The sequence below is a fragment of the Gavia stellata genome, chromosome 7 (assembly GCF_030936135.1).
Source record: "Gavia stellata isolate bGavSte3 chromosome 7, bGavSte3.hap2, whole genome shotgun sequence".
NCBI lineage: Eukaryota > Metazoa > Chordata > Aves > Gaviiformes > Gaviidae > Gavia > Gavia stellata.
This window is the reverse complement of record NC_082600.1, coordinates 29,525,862-29,541,507: the sequence shown is the minus strand read 5'-3', so window position 1 is coordinate 29,541,507 and position 15,646 is coordinate 29,525,862. Positions and strand designations below refer to the sequence as shown.

At 38.6% G+C, this 15,646-nt stretch overlaps 1 protein-coding gene across 2 annotated transcripts; it reads left to right on the top strand.

Annotated features, from left to right (window-relative positions):
* Positions 1–394: 394 nt before the first annotated feature.
* SRP54 (signal recognition particle 54) lies at positions 395–15,646 on the top strand. 2 transcript variants are annotated; one of them, XM_059819859.1, is made up of 16 exons: positions 395–438; positions 3,970–4,078; positions 5,523–5,614; positions 6,194–6,278; positions 7,221–7,325; positions 8,561–8,627; positions 8,710–8,767; positions 9,335–9,485; positions 10,348–10,496; positions 11,893–11,993; positions 12,098–12,184; positions 12,614–12,687; positions 12,933–13,041; positions 13,809–13,979; positions 14,435–14,530; positions 15,191–15,646. In XM_059819859.1, the coding sequence occupies exons 2-16, from the start codon at positions 4,001–4,003 to the stop codon at positions 15,280–15,282; spliced, it is 1,515 nt and encodes a 504-aa protein (XP_059675842.1). In that variant the 5' UTR covers positions 395–438; positions 3,970–4,000; the 3' UTR covers positions 15,283–15,646. The 2 variants fall into 2 exon arrangements, with proteins under 2 accessions (XP_059675842.1, XP_009820301.1); XM_009821999.2 differs by lacking the exons at positions 395–438; positions 5,523–5,614 and having other exon boundaries at positions 4,010–4,078.

The following is a 15,646-nucleotide window of genomic DNA, read 5'->3' as shown; positions in this document are numbered from 1 at the left end:
TTCACGCATGCCCGGTCTGGCCGTTAAAAGCCCTCTCTCCGCGCATGCTCAGGTTGCTAGGCCTGGTGCTGGCACCGTGTTCTGTCCCGCCTCCCTGCTCGGTGCGCACGTCTGCGGGGAAGCCCTGCCCTTTCCCCGCCTGCGGCCACGCCGCCCACTCTTAAGCTGGCGCGGCGCAGTTCCTGGCGGTGCCGCGGGGCTCCGCTGGGCGTGGGCCGGCCGTTTCCCCGGGGCCACCTTAACGAGGCAGCGGGCGCGCGCGCCCCGGAAGTGGAAGCGAGCCGGGTTCCGCGGGGTGAGGGCGAGTGGTGACGTTTCCCTGGTCGGCGGCAGCGGCGGCCGGTGGTATTTTGCGGTTGCCAGCGGCGGCTGCGGAGCGCTGGGCGGCCTTGCCGCGGCGGGCTGGGCTCCGCCCGCAGGCCCCGCGCCGCTTTTCTGGTGAGTGCTTGGGCTGCCGCAGCGACTGGCGCGAAGCGGGACCGCGACCGGCGGCGGTTTCTCGGGGCGAGGCGGGGGCCCTCGGCCCAAGCCTGGCGGCGCTGCGGAGGGGAGGACGGGTATCCGGACCCTGTGGGCCCTGGGGAATGGACGGCGGGTCTGCCCTCCGGCAGCCCGGGCGCGGGGCGGCGGCCGGGCGGGGGCCTCCGGTCTGCCGAGCCGCTGCTTGGCTGCGCCGAAGGAGCGGAGCTCTGGGGCTGCTGGGTGAGCCCCGTCTGTCCGCATCACCAGCCCGGTGCCAGGCCCGTTGGCTGTGGCCAACTCTGGATGCACGGGGGAAAAGCAGGGGCCGAACACGTACCTAAGGCTGTGTCTTCACAGTTTTCTTTTTCTTTTCTGTGAAAACGAGGGTCTCAGGCCATAAACAGGATAGCCGGTCCCTGCTGTGGCTCTGGGGGTGCCTTCCTGTCACTCTGTCAGGTAATTTTAGAAGGTGGAAACTAGTAAGTGGGGGTTGAGTGTTGCTGTAGTAGCTCAAGTTATTTCTGCTTGTGAATCAGCCTTTTTTCTGGTTCTAATATTAGATGTTCAGTGGATTTTAACCCATGTATGTATTTAGTATAACTTTATTATACAGGCTTTAAGTATCCCTTTTGCTTATTCTCTTTTAAACAGCTGTTATCTGTTAAAGCTGTTGTCTTTTAAAAATTCTGTGCATTCGAGTGCTGCTAGTTTAGCTAGACAAATTTTGGTTAGAGGTTTATACCAGGTGAATAGGCAGTCTCTCTTCAGAGTTGTTTCACTGCTGCTTTGCTATGACTTAGTAAAAACCCCACTATTTCTGCTGCGTCTTTATTCCTGAAGTGCCTGCCTTTCAGCAGCAAGTGAAGATGTCTTGGGACTATGCAGTAGAACGATGACCTAGAATCCCAGTGCGGAGGTGCCCAGGCTGCTTCTGTTGAAGGCAGCTTGGACTACATAGAGCTTGTGGCCTTGCTCAGCACAAGGCCTGCTTGATACAGCCTGGCTTGTTTACTGTGGGGCCCTGCCAGACTTAATCCTCTTCAGTGCATTTGTGGAGGGCTGCATCAAAGCTAAAAACCTTTTCAGAACTACAGAGGCTCTGAATGCAGCATATATGCATTCTGCAGTGCGGTCACTGCTAATGCCCTTCTGGCTACCTGCCAACCCAAGTTGGCTACCTGCTAAGACAGCTTATGTGTCTTTTTGTCTGTAGTGTGGCTCACAACTTGAGTGGACTGTATGTGAAAAGTTATATTCATTTCTGTACTTGGCATCTCTTAGTAATTCTGATGGCTTATAAATCCTTAATGTGCTAGAGAAAGCAGTTGATATGAAAATGCTTAAAAACTCATCCCCTTAGCATAGTATTTGCATTATTCTTATTGTAAGGCTGCTGAAAGAAGTTTTTGGAGTTCTGTAGTGGAAACATTCATTTATTAGGACATAATTAACTTTTTGTATTTGGAGGCCTGTAGAACTCTGGAAACTAATTTTAAACATTGTGTTCACCTGGCTGCTGCGTGTTGATCATCCTATCAAATTTTTAGTTCTATATTGAAGTGTTCTGTCCATGGCTGCAGTTCTAGTAGCTCAAAGCTTACTGAGATGCAATGCTATTTTTAAAGGTTTTTTTTCATTATTGTGATTTTTATGGGAAATTAACTTGAAAAACATCTTGAACATCTGTTTTGCTGACACCCCTTGGTAGATCATATTGATGATAATGCTTTTTCAGAAATATTCTGCAAGAATGTGACTTCTGTGCCTCGTAAGGAAAACTTGGAGTTTTCCCACTTCGGATGTAATGTAGAAGTCCTCTTCCAGCAAAGTAAGAAGATGGACATTCATATCTGTTAGTGTATTGATCTGCAAATATTTTTCAGGCAGAGTTCCTTAGGAAGCATAGACTAGTTTTTTTATCAAATATCAGGATGGCATGGTAATGTATGTAGCTTTGGAATTGCCTGTACATACAATGCACATTAAATCTAAAATGTGTAAATGTATTTATTAGCAGCATTTGCTATGCCTGAGGCCTGTAGTTAGACTGAATTTATTTATCCTACATTTTCTGAAACTTCTTGAGATTTTGTTCTGCATTGTGGCCTCAGTATTGGAGGGGTTGGACTGACCATTGTATTTTGGGGTTTTTTTGCTCTGTGGTTTTTTAACCTGTCAACTTCATGACCATGTTAACTCTCCATTAGGCAAAGCAGTCAGGAAAGTTGGCTTACATGGGTGACTTGTTTTGTCTACTTTGGAATGTATCTTTGTATTTATAAACACATCATAAGCCTTGCTTTTTGGGGCCTGTGCAACTAGTAAATCTCAGTGTGTATATAACGAGCTTCTTTTTATCTTGCCTAGGTTGGAGCCCTCTCTCAAATAAAATAAGAATGTAGCTAATGATGTATTCTTCATTTTGCTAAATGGACCAGCCTTTCTTGTCTGTTTTCTTCTCTACTCCTTTGAGGGGGTGGGGGGGAAGTCCCAAAAATCTTAAACTCTCAGCCACTTTGATTACAGAGTCTCTTATTGGGAAGTTTGCTTTCAGAACTGAAAGGAAGAACTCAAATGTGAGGTTCTGAATTCAGCTGTCAACAAGAGTAGTTTCAACTGGGTATGAGAAAATAACTGTGAAGTTGGAAGATAAACAAGAAGTATCTGAAGTGCTCCATTTCAGCAGTAACCATGGTGTTCTAACTTTTTTCCTCTTTAGAAAAATTTTGGTTTGCCCTCTTTCAGAATTTTAGACTGCTGTTTCTGCCATGTGCTCTCCTGAATATCTTGCCACCTTGTATAGGAGGTGGAGTGGTTTAACATGTTGACTAGACTATGTGTACCCTTAAGAAATTAACTTTTTATGGTTTCTGAACTATAAGTTGCAGTATGCCTTAGGTTTATATGTAAGATTTGTGTCTGTAGTGAACAAAAATAGTCTGGTTTTCCAATAAAGCTGTTAAGCAAAACTTATGTGGTATTTTTACTAAAATGCAAGGATGTTTGTAGGGTTACTGAAATGGGAAATTCAGTTTGACTTACTGTAGGGTAGATAAAATAGAACCAATAAATAATGTTCAATTTTGCTAAATCAAAAGTATTTTTATTCTGATCATACTGTCTTTGCCAGATGCAGAGCTTCTAGGGTATTCTGCTTGGTTTTATTCTGTCATGTAGCATATTGCTGATAAGAAGATAAAAAGCAGTTAGCGTTCTTTCTGGAAGTCTGTCTAGACTGTTTTTTTCACGGTCAATTCAATGTACAAATATTCCAGACAGTGAAATGCTTCCAAATTGTGGTGTGGTATCTCTATTTTTAAGTAGGCCATCAGGATAGCCTAAAATTAACTTCAGGCCAATAGTTCCTAAAAATAACTCTAAAAAGGTAAAACTTGTGCGCTTTCTGGAATGCAAAGCAGGTTTCTTAACCCAAAAGATACTGGCATAATTAATTTGCAAAGGCATAGCTTCAACTAGTTTTGAATTTAATTTTTAATTGTTTTCTAGGTTCTTCTGAGTTGTACTTGAAGCAGCCAAAATGGTTCTAGCAGATCTTGGAAGAAAAATAACTTCAGCATTACGCTCACTGAGCAATGCTACAATTATCAATGAAGAGGTATGTAGTATGCATATGTGATGGCACTAACACTTAGAAACCAAAGTTCTGAGAAGGAGTTCTCAAAGGCTGATGAGAAGCTTCAAGCAGGCTGATGTTATTCCGAGGCTCTCTTCCTTGAAGTAAAATTTCTAGTTAGTTTTTAACCCCCTGATAGTACTGCTGAAACTTAGAACCAGATTTAGACATGTATAATCACCTCAGACATAGTGGGGTCCCATGGTCAAAGGGTCCTTGAGCCTGGTGGCTGTACATATGGAGATTAGTGTTCTGAGGAGGTGGCACTGGAGGAGGCAGTATGTGCCTAAGTTTGGGTGGAAGGTAGGCTGCAAGACTATGTAGAGTGTTCTGATCTGTGTATGTGCGCAGCTAGGCTGTGGAGAAGTATACTAGGCTCTAGAAGCTGAAGTGTGGAAGAACAAATAGCTTTCAATGTCAGCTTTGCTGTCTGAAATGAGGATTGTTATGTTTGCTGCCTTTATATTCAAGCCAATACAGTGTGTGGTTCTGGAAGCTGTTTGACTTGGTATAGTCTGTATTTTTTTTAATTGTTTAAAATAAATGTTCTCTGTTATATGGACTGAAAAGCAAGATGGAAGGCTAATTGATGTGATGGTTTAGAAGTGCCTTTGAGTAAATAAGTTGCTAGAAACTATTTTCAGGCAGACAGGTGGCTTAAAGCAACTAAAAAGTAGGCTTATTGAGGGTTGTAGGGTTGGAACTTGTGCATAGAGGAAAGGTTTTAACAAATCTTCATCTGGGAGACAACAAATCCTTGACTGAATCAAATATAGCCCAATTAATTTTTTCCAGCAGTAGAAACTTTGCTCCTGCAAGAGCTCAAGCTGTGCAAATGAGGCCATTTATGCAGGTGTTACTTTCAAGTAATGTTTTTGTTCAAGACTTTTCACTTTGAAAAGTTTTAGAACTACTGAACTGGGTTCCTAACTGAGGCACCTGTTTGCCTAAAAGGCATACCCCAGAGCAGCAGTCCAGTTTCTGCTGAGAATGCAGACAGCAATGTGTCCGTCTTGCATTTAAGGAATACTTCTATTTACAGAGATTGTGTTAAGAAATTATTTTGTGGCTTTCTGTTACAGCTGTCTCTAAGGAGTACCTGTTAGGGAAGTTTAGGAAGTCTTGCTACAATATGAGCTGCTGTTGTCTTTAATGCGATAGGAAGTATTCTGTGTTACTTCGTTATAGTGTGCATATTACAAATTGAGGACCCTTCTTTTCCAGTATTACCCTTTCAAATTTAAATTGTGTTTACATAGGAACAAATGTATAGACTTTTTGTGGCAGTTGATATAGTGATAGGACTGCCTGCATTTAATTTGTAAAAGCCTTGGTTATATCATAAATTTAACATTCTTATTTTGAACTAATGCTGGTCTAGTCAATACTGTGTATTGTAAAACCATTTTTCTTTTATACTCCAAAGGTTTTAAATGCTATGCTAAAAGAAGTATGCACAGCATTACTGGAAGCTGATGTTAATATTAAACTTGTGAAGCAACTCAGAGAAAATGTCAAGTAAGTGAAATATTCAAAATGCATTTAACTTCTAATGTTTGTAGAAGTTGTAATTTGAGGTTACAGAAGAATAACTTCTAACTTATATGGTTTTCTTAGACACACCCAGTTTAACTTTAACAGGAAAATACAGTTTGAACTAAATGTCTAGCTAGTTCATCAAACAAATCGTCAAGTTTAGCCAGTTATTGCTGTTAAAGGCTTGTTTCAAAAAACTGTTGCTGTCATCAGTCAAGTGATATAATAAATAAGTTCTTTGTTACTTCCTGGACACCTCATCTTCACAGGTTCTGTGCTGGATATAAATAGATCTGTGTATATGACCAGTACTGTTACCTTAGCTATTTTCAGATGTGTAATTCAAATAGATGCAAGTCTGAAAGATGCAAGGATTTTAGAAACCTGGTATTGTCCTGCATACAGAAGTAGTGTCTCCAATGCATGTCTCTACTTAAATATATCATATCTGAAAACTCAGGGCAAATCTCAGTGCTTTTCCAGTTGCGAAGACTTCATTTATTACTAGGTTAAAGTGTTGCTTTAAGTTATGCTAGTGTTTCATGGTTTTCCTAAACTCAGGTCTGCAATTGATCTTGAAGAAATGGCATCTGGCCTTAACAAAAGAAAAATGATTCAGCATGCTGTCTTTAAGGAACTTGTTAAGGTAGGACTTCAAAATTCTGTATTATGCCACTTTTCTTGTACAGCCTGAGCTGTGGAAATAGTACAGTAGCAAGCCAAGCTTTAAGGTTATTGTGTGGTACCTACTGTTATGTTTTCTGTTGTAAGACTTCTTACTATTGCAAACAGTAGTATTCTTCTGACTGGAACTACTTCCTGGGCATCTCTCAGACTAACTTCAATTTAAGCTTCAAGTTCAGCTGTTCTTACTCTTCAATTGAAAATTAAAACCAAAATAAGGGTAAAGTACTATTAGCTTCTGGACTCTCTTTGGTTGTCCCAGAAACATGCCTTTGGTACCTTAATGAAGATTTCTTCAAACTACTTACAAGCCTTTGAAAAAGTGTTAAGTAACAACCCAGCAGTTCATGGCAACATTTCTCTTTAATCTGCCTGCTTAGTCAAATCAGCACCTGGGTATCAGTATCCTGTCCTCTCTCCAGTTAACAGTATAGTCTTTTGTTCTTCTGTAGTCTGTGCCCACCCATATGATGGCTCTCTGGAATGTATGTACCTTCTGCTCATTTGAGAAGTGAGGCAGCAACCCTAAAAGTCTTCTGTACTGTAGGATTCTCACCAGAAGAGGTCAATCTTGAGCAGTGATGGTGGGGTGGAGGTCATGTTTCTGTGTTTATTGCTAACTTGTGCCATATACACAGGCCACTGTGACTTTGGTGCTTGGTGTTAGAAAGAAATTAACACTGTTACAGAATTATTATGCATAATGCTGTATACCATAGATATCTTGCACGGGCTGTTGCTTTTCACTGTAAATCAGCAAGCATCTAAGCCAAATTAAGACTAGAATATGCAGAAATTGTTTTGCTCCATTGAATATAAAACCAGGCACTTAGCATGACTGACACGGACTGTTCTGTGCCTCTGAAATTCAGTTCTGCAACATATATTATACTTTGTTTTTTAGCTTGTAGATCCTGGAGTCAAAGCATGGACACCTACCAAGGGAAAACAGAATATTATAATGTTTGTTGGTTTGCAGGGAAGTGGTAAAACAACGACCTGTTCAAAGGTAACTTGCACTGAATCTGTTGGTGTGGTGGTTTTTTCTCTTGAGGGAGGTGGTGGTTGTCATTGGACTCCTTTGGTAGGATTTGCTTGTGATCTGTGCTGTTTCTATTAGTAGGAAAGTACTAACTGATTATAATGTAGAGATACTTTTGCCAAGGGGTTCCTGAGATGAATGTCCAAAGTAATATTCTTCCAGGGCAATTTATGGCTTATAGGACTTCCTTCATGATGTTTTTCAAGTAAACTCTTGATGAAATAATATTGTATATAGATAAGAAAGATTCTTTCTATTCTTCACTTTCTGGGTTTAAGACTAGTACTATGAATAGAACTTACCTCATTCCATTACTTATTTAGGGGAACTGGTGGAAGTTGGCCTCTGTGTTAAATATCTCATTAAGTATGAGTGGGTGGTGTGAATCCTCTTCCAGCCCCAAATTCATTGAGGAAATCTGGATTTATATTTTTGACGTGAAAAAAAATGCTCTGAATCAATGCCTAAGCTATTTATGATGGTGGTTGAGAGGAAGAATTATCCCGTGGAAAGACTGATGCATCTTTGTTGCTTTTTTCTGTCATCTGCTTCTGAGATTCACACACAAGCTATACAGAATATATCACTGCTCTGATTTCCTAAGACTTTCCTAGTGCTTCTGTAGGTGGACTATATTTTGGAAGTTTGTCTTTGGTCAATCAAATGTTCTGTGAATGTACATTGTACCAGTGAAGCTGAGTGTTACAAGCAAGTAAGAATTCCATCCATTGCTTTAAAACGTGTCCTTGCAGTGGAAATATCTTTGTTCCTCTGGAAGTACAGAAACAAAGAGCTTTACAAGTTGTAGCCATTACTGTACTTAATATTGAAGTACTTAACTGATTTGGGTAGTTTCTGAAAGCTAGTCCTATCTGCAGTATTAACAGTAAGCAGAATCCAGGAGTTAGTAACATGGGAACTGGAATTACTTGTAGTCATTCCTAGCTCAGGAAACTGAGATCAGAAGCAGAGTCAAGCAGCTGTTTTAATCTTGCCGTTAATAATTATTTGTATAACTTTTCTAAATAACGGAGATGCTAACATTTGATACTTGTACAGTGTTAGTAAGTGGTCTCAGTTACAGGAAGGCTAGATTGACTTTGTCCTCTGTATGTACTTCAGTGACTTACAAGCTGTTATGCAGCGTCATGCTTTCTAGTGGGGTTTTGATGTAACTACTTCTTTTGGGTTTCTTTTCACAGTTAGCATACTTCTATCAGAGGAAAGGTTGGAAGACATGTTTAATATGTGCGGACACATACAGAGCAGGTAATATAGTCTTCAATGATGTGGCTCTTATCTCTGATTACAGATTTCTTTAAATAGTCCCTTGACTATACCTGTCTTACAGGTGCTTTTGACCAGTTAAAGCAGAATGCCACAAAAGCAAGAATTCCCTTTTATGGGAGGTAAGCATCTTTCAGAATCAGTTTGGAGAACGATTTGACTCCAACTAAGTATTGTTCTTTATTGAACATTTCACGCTAAGCCCCATTCAGTGTTGCCTAATTACTTAGATTTTATCATATTTGCTTTGATCAGCTAAAAATTCTGCCTAGTTCAATATACTGTCTGTCAGTAGTAGCAGGTAGGGATAGTGTAAGAAGAGATCAGTCATCTGGGAATGTTCTCTCGGTATATAGCAGTTTGTAGGCCTTTACTAGACACAGTCAGATTTTCAGAAAGTATCTTCACAGCTCAAAGGATATGATTTTTGGACCCTAACTTTTATTGTCAAGCAGGGGCAGCAGTGGACCTAAAATAGCTTTTATAAAGCAGTAAATTATTTTCCCTTAAGCTTCACTGGAAGTGTACTGTCTAGGTGCTCAGTTAAATCTTATTTCAGAGAAGGGCAAGTCCCTCTTGAAATCCAGATAAATTTACAGTTAACAGGTTTACTGTCAAGTGATGAAAGTTTGAATTTGTTTCTTTAGGAACAAAGAATTCCATATATTTATGTTTCTCTTTGTGATCAGTTACACAGAAATGGATCCTGTAATTATTGCCTCAGAAGGTGTTGAGAAATTTAAGAATGAAAACTTTGAAATAATCATTGTTGATACAAGTGGACGTCACAAACAGGAAGACTCTTTGTTTGAAGAGATGTTACAAGTTGCTAATGCCATAGTGAGTAGTTCCAAGAAAAACTATAACTTGTGTTACAGTAATTTGACTACAATTCATTTATGTTTATCTCAATGTTCTGTGTAGATTTCGCTCCTCTGGAATGTGTCAGCACTTTAACTCCTAGATTATATTAGAAATTACAAATGGATATGAATAAACAAGGGCTGTATGAGCAGTGCTTGATAGTTCTGTGTAAATTTTAATTCTTTTATCTGTAATTCAAGGATGCTTGCACATAACTAGACTACTGTTCCTGCTTTAACTTTTCCTTTTCAGGATCTTTGCACTGGGAAACTAGATAAAAAAGAAAGTCTGATCTGTTTCCTGTAGCTATCTGTACTAAATTTTGATTGTCACATATAATTGCTCTGAAACAGAAGATGACTGGATAACTTTCAATAGCTTTGATATGTAAATGAAGCTGGTGTTTCTTGTATGAGTTTAAAATGTCTGGCTATTTGTTTGATTCTGTGGTCTTGCATGACAATATGACACTTCCACACAACTCCTGCTAATGGCTAACTTGTTTTCAGAGGAATGGATGTTGTTAGTATCTAGAAACAATTAATGCCTAATTAGCTTATTGGCTCAGATACTGGCTAAAATCACTCAAAACATAAGTAATAACTGTAAACCTATTCAGTTTTAATATTCTGTGTTGTAGATAAGTCTTTCACATAGTAATACAGCATCAGAGTTTTCAAATGGTCCTTAGACAATACTGTTCATAAAACAGTTGCCCTTTTGTTTTAAACTTCACAGCCTTTACATACTGTTATTGCAGTAAGTTCTGCATGAACGTAATGCATGAACAATGTTTAAGAAACAGAAAATAATTTCCTGCTACTCTCATTTCTCCTAGCAACCAGATAACATTGTTTATGTGATGGATGCTTCCATTGGGCAAGCTTGTGAAGCTCAAGCTAAAGCTTTCAAAGATAAAGTAGATGTAGCTTCTGTTATTGTTACTAAGCTTGATGGACATGCAAAAGGAGGTGGAGCTCTTAGTGCGTAAGTATTATGATGTAATAGTGTCCAACATCTGGCCTTGCATGGAGAGCCATGAAATGTGTTAGTGTCTCACAGAAACCTGTCCTGTGAAAGTGTTGCTGTCACACTGCACAGAATCTGAGATTTAAGTCAGTAACGGTTATGTTCTTACCCTGCTTCTGGTGGATGGGATCACCCACTGATATTTAATGTCAGTCAGAACGAAATGTTATGATGTACTTCCAATACAGTAGTGTCTATTGTCACATGTCAGGCTTCTGTCTTCTGAAAACAGCATCAAGCAATTACACTTATTGCATCTTGCGTATCAGGAGTTTTTACCAAACATACAAATTTGGACTTAATAGATATGGCTTACCTGGAAAGTTTTGCTTCTCATCTAATGCCAAGATCTTTTTCCAAAAGGGGAAAAACTTTAGCTGGTCATACCTAATGGCCTTAAAACTGCAATGCAAAACAAACTTCTAGATTGCCAGTATCCAGCAATTTGGTAAAAAAAAAAAATCTGCAGTCACACTTTCATGAATTCCATTCTTGTTGGACTTCCTGTGTGCTGTACCTTGACAGATTCTATTGGCTAGAAAATATTACCTTTTATCTTCAGCCTTATATGATGGCATGTCAGACTAATCTCCATCTCCATTTCAGTGATACAGCTTGTATGGAGCTGAGATAATATGTCAAAACAGTCAAAGTTAACTGACACCAACTTAGTAAATCACTGTCTGACTTTGATCTTAAGTGTTGCAGTTCTTAAGCTACCATATGTATTTTGCTGTTATTTATAGCATTGTGATGGGAAGCTAAATTTAAGAGCAAAATGAAAATACCGAAAGCTTGTTACAGTTGTCATGTGCTGGTATGTGTTAGGTCTGCTGTGTTTATTCTATACTTTCTGTAGACTGGATGCTGAGTTCATCTAAAAGCTAGTGCCAATGATTGACTGGTTAAAGTTCTGATTTTTCTCATGTCTAAGCTTTTTTCCTGTGTTGAAAATGAGATTTCTTCAAGGTACCTCCTACAACAGACAGCAAAAGTAATCAATGCCTGTCTCATCTGACCTCCCAATATTAGGATAAAATGGAGGTGATCTATCTTTCTTTCTTTCCTCTCAAGTTTTTTAAACTCAGCCATGAAAATAAGCAACTTCTATTTCTGTTAGTTTTTCAAAGCAGAGTTTGTATTTTACAAAGTACTAATTAGAAATATTTTGTCAGCTACTTTCAGCTACCTGTCCTAATTGCTGGATGTTTTTGCATTAATAGTTTTGAGGAGTAAGAAAGATAGTTCAGAGAGGATGCATTGTGTTGATGATGCCTAGCTGGCTATGTTAATAGGTGGTACAAAAGATGGGTGGTTTTTGAGAGGCCATTTCATAAAATATATTTTGCTGCAGAGTTGCTGCCACAAAGAGTCCTATTATTTTTATTGGAACTGGTGAACACATAGATGACTTCGAACCCTTTAAAACACAACCTTTCATCAGCAAACTTCTTGGTACGTACTATGTACAATTGTACGTAAAAAAACACTTTGAATTGGATAATAGAAAATCAAAGTGTAATTTTTCTAATGCTAACTTTAGAGCTGTTTTTTTCCAGGTATGGGTGATATTGAAGGCTTGATAGATAAAGTAAACGAGTTAAAGTTGGATGATAATGAAGCACTCATAGAAAAGCTCAAACATGGTAAGTTATTCCCAAGGCCTAAATAGCAGGTGTATTACCATGATGTAATTGTGGCAGGCTCTCTCAGATGTAGACCACTTTGTTAATTTGTGTTATGTGTAGAGACAAGTTACTTGTTTCATGTGCATAGTGAAGAATGGTTATTCTTTCTCTAATAAATGTGGCAGGCAGGCAAGTAAATTGAGTTATGTTTCTTGAGTAATAAGTCTGTCAGACTACAACTGCAGAATAACAGAATAACTACCTGAACTTGTCAGCATGTGTCATCTAAAACAGTTTAGCCATGTTATAGTGGAGAAGAGGTTTATTTATCTACTTATCTAGGCAGTATAGTATTTACCTTGTAAATGTAAAGAATAATTGAGAAAGGACAGTAAGACCAAAATGCTAGTGTAACTTCTGCTAATCTTTTTTGTTGTTGTCCTTTAGGTCAATTTACGTTAAGAGATATGTATGAACAATTCCAAAACATCATGAAAATGGGACCATTCAGTCAGATCTTGGTTAGTTATCCCAAAAATAATTTTATTTTATCAGATTTTCATTTATATTTGACAAACTTCTGCTGTAAACCTAAAACACTTCATTGAAACTGGTATTAGAGTCTGGGCTTTGTTATTCAAAAAGGTAAAATGATTTGCCTACTGTGATACATAACTACTGAATTAAAACTTGCTGTCCATATTTCTGTCTGCTTAAAGTTAGCTTTGCCTATTCTGACACAGCCTTTTTCCATTTTTAAAACAAGGGTATGATCCCAGGTTTTGGAACTGACTTCATGAGTAAAGGCAATGAACAGGAATCGATGGCAAGGCTAAAGAAACTGATGACTATAATGGACAGTATGAATGACCAAGGTAAACCAAACTTCGCTCACTATTTTTTCTCTATTGTTGAACAAACTTATTTACAGAGATCTTCTTAGAAACAAGTTGGACATAACGCAGCATCTACAGTGACAGAAAATGACAAGGAGCATTATCACTCTTAGAAATGGCAAAGAGTACATGTGTGTGTCTCAAACTTTCTGAATAAGTTTTAATATTTAGAGATACCCTGACAATTGCCTGTTGCTACTCTGTTGTGTAGAATAGGTGGGATTTTGAAGCATTCTATTGGAAACTAATGTATCTTTATTTTTCATACTGTGTAACTGTGCTTCTTAAATTATTAACACTATACTTGCAAATTAAAAAGCTACATTCATCTTTTTATCTGTCATTGCTGTCTTTTTTCCTACCCACCCTCAAATTTACTTGGTGATGTTGCCTGGTCTCTGGAATTCAAGGTGTGGTGTTTCTAATCCACCCTTAACTTATGCAGGAGAAGTATGCTCTTACCCTTGTGCTAAACCCATTAATATGGCTTAAGTCCAAGTATGCTGAGAGCATAATTTATTCAGGCGACTTTCTCTATCATGGTGATTAACATATGAACATGACAGCTTTTTAGTACTAGCCCCTAGAATATTATCTCATTTATGTAAAATTCCGCATTGTCACTTCTAAAACTAGGTTTTTGTTCTCTGGCTCAAAACTAAATTGTGAACAATAACAAGTTTGCTACCAGCAGATTTTAATGTCAGTAACTGAATCGATTTTTCTTTCCCACACTGTAACTGCAGAACTTGACAGTACAGATGGTGCCAAAGTTTTCAGTAAGCAGCCAGGAAGAATCCAAAGAGTAGCAAGAGGTTCAGGTGTTTCTACCAGAGATGTTCAGGAGCTTTTGACCCAATACACTAAGTTTGCACAGATGGTGAAAAAGATGGGAGGCATCAAAGGGCTTTTCAAAGGTAAAAAAACCCCAAAAACATCTGTTATGTCAGTGGGGAGGTCACTTGATATGTGAACATGGAGGAAATGTGAAAATGACGATTATGTGTTGGGAGAGGAGAAAGTGAGTTGTAGCTCACTCACTTTCATGATATTTGAAAGCTCTTATGTAACTGGTAAGAGCTGCGCTATTCTTTGTGACACTAATGTGTAACTTAGCAGTGAAAACTACTGTGGTTTTAGCTTTATCAATGTAGATGTTATTACTACTACAATACTGACACTTCAGTCTGTTATGTGGGGTGTAGGGACTGTTGAGCCTTAAAATATTTTTTTAAGTGGCTGATGTAGTAATTCTTGATCATGGAATCACATGGATTTGAATCTAGAATTAGGAGGTAAAATTCTGAATTTCTTTATTTTTAGCCCCATATATTAATCCACTTTCTTACAATTGCTTCTTTCATTTTTTTAGGCGGTGATATGTCAAAGAATGTAAACCCATCTCAGTTGGCCAAACTGAACCAACAGATGGCAAAGATGATGGATCCAAGAGTTCTTCATCATATGGGTATGTATTGCCTTTTTACAGCTTCAAGAGAGTATTACCAATTATGGTGGAGCGTTTGAAATATAGAAGTGAGTAACATGCTATGAGAATGTGTGCATTATATATCCGTCTTAAGTATTTCCAGGTTTTCTAACAAGAATCAAAGTTTAGTTCATATTTTATGAATGCTTTGCACTTACCAGTGCTTAATCTAGTGTCTTTATTTGGATTCAGCTCTCAAAATAAGCAATTGGAGTGGTGTCTGAAATAGTAAAGTGAGGACTTGAAGCATGACTGTGGTAAAGCAACTCTATTCCTAAACTTCCCTTCCCTTCTCTTCTAAGCTTTGCCTCAAAGCTGCTCTTTTCAAATTTAATTACAGACTTCCATATTGGAACCTTACTGATTGATAATGGTCACTCCTCCAAGGTTTTTTCTTTTGTCTAGCTCTTAATGCAGAGGTCATCCTAAAACCTACTTTAAGCCTGGTGTTTTGCAGACTTTTCTGTAATTACTCACTCAGTTGTCCATTTTCAGTAGGCATTTAAACCTGGCTTGACAGTCTTGAGCTTTTGCATTTGTGTATTATTGAAGTAGTGTGTGTGCTGTAATGAGGCCTCAGAAGCAAGGTAGCTGTGCTTCAGGGTTAAGTAACACATCCATATACTTTACTTTCTGCAGGTGGCATGGCAGGATTGCAATCAATGATGAGACAATTTCAACAAGGTGCTGCTGGGAATATGAAAGGCATGATGGGATTCAATAATATGTAAAGAAGCTGTAATAAAAATGGACTTGGTTGACTCTTCATTGCAACTTCAGTGAAAGAATTTGCTTTCTTCCTTTTTACAGTGATGGGGGGAGTGGTCTTCTGAAATCTTATTCAGGCTTCTCAGTTTCTACATCTAATTTCTGAAAACTATTTTTGCTTAAATTAGTTCCTCTCCACTAATACCTGATGGCACAAAGAGTAATTCAATTTAATAAAACAAAATCATGATGTAAAATTTTAATATTTAGAGACACTTTTTAATTGTTTACATCAAATGGCAGCCATTATATTTGTAAACAACCCTGATCTTTGGTTATAGTAACATAAAATGTCACAAATATACTGTAAAATAAAATTTAAGTGGT

Excerpts from the sequence above, each read along its gene's own strand:
- SRP54 (XM_059819859.1), top strand. The coding sequence starts at position 4,001 with ATGGTTCTAGCAGATCTTGGAAGAAAAATAACTTCAGCATTACGCTCA. Across the intron at positions 6,279-7,220 it reads TCTTTAAGGAACTTGTTAAG|CTTGTAGATCCTGGAGTCAA; the intron begins GTAGGACTTCAA and ends TTTGTTTTTTAG. Across the intron at positions 14,531-15,190 it reads AAGAGTTCTTCATCATATGG|GTGGCATGGCAGGATTGCAA; the intron begins GTATGTATTGCC and ends TACTTTCTGCAG.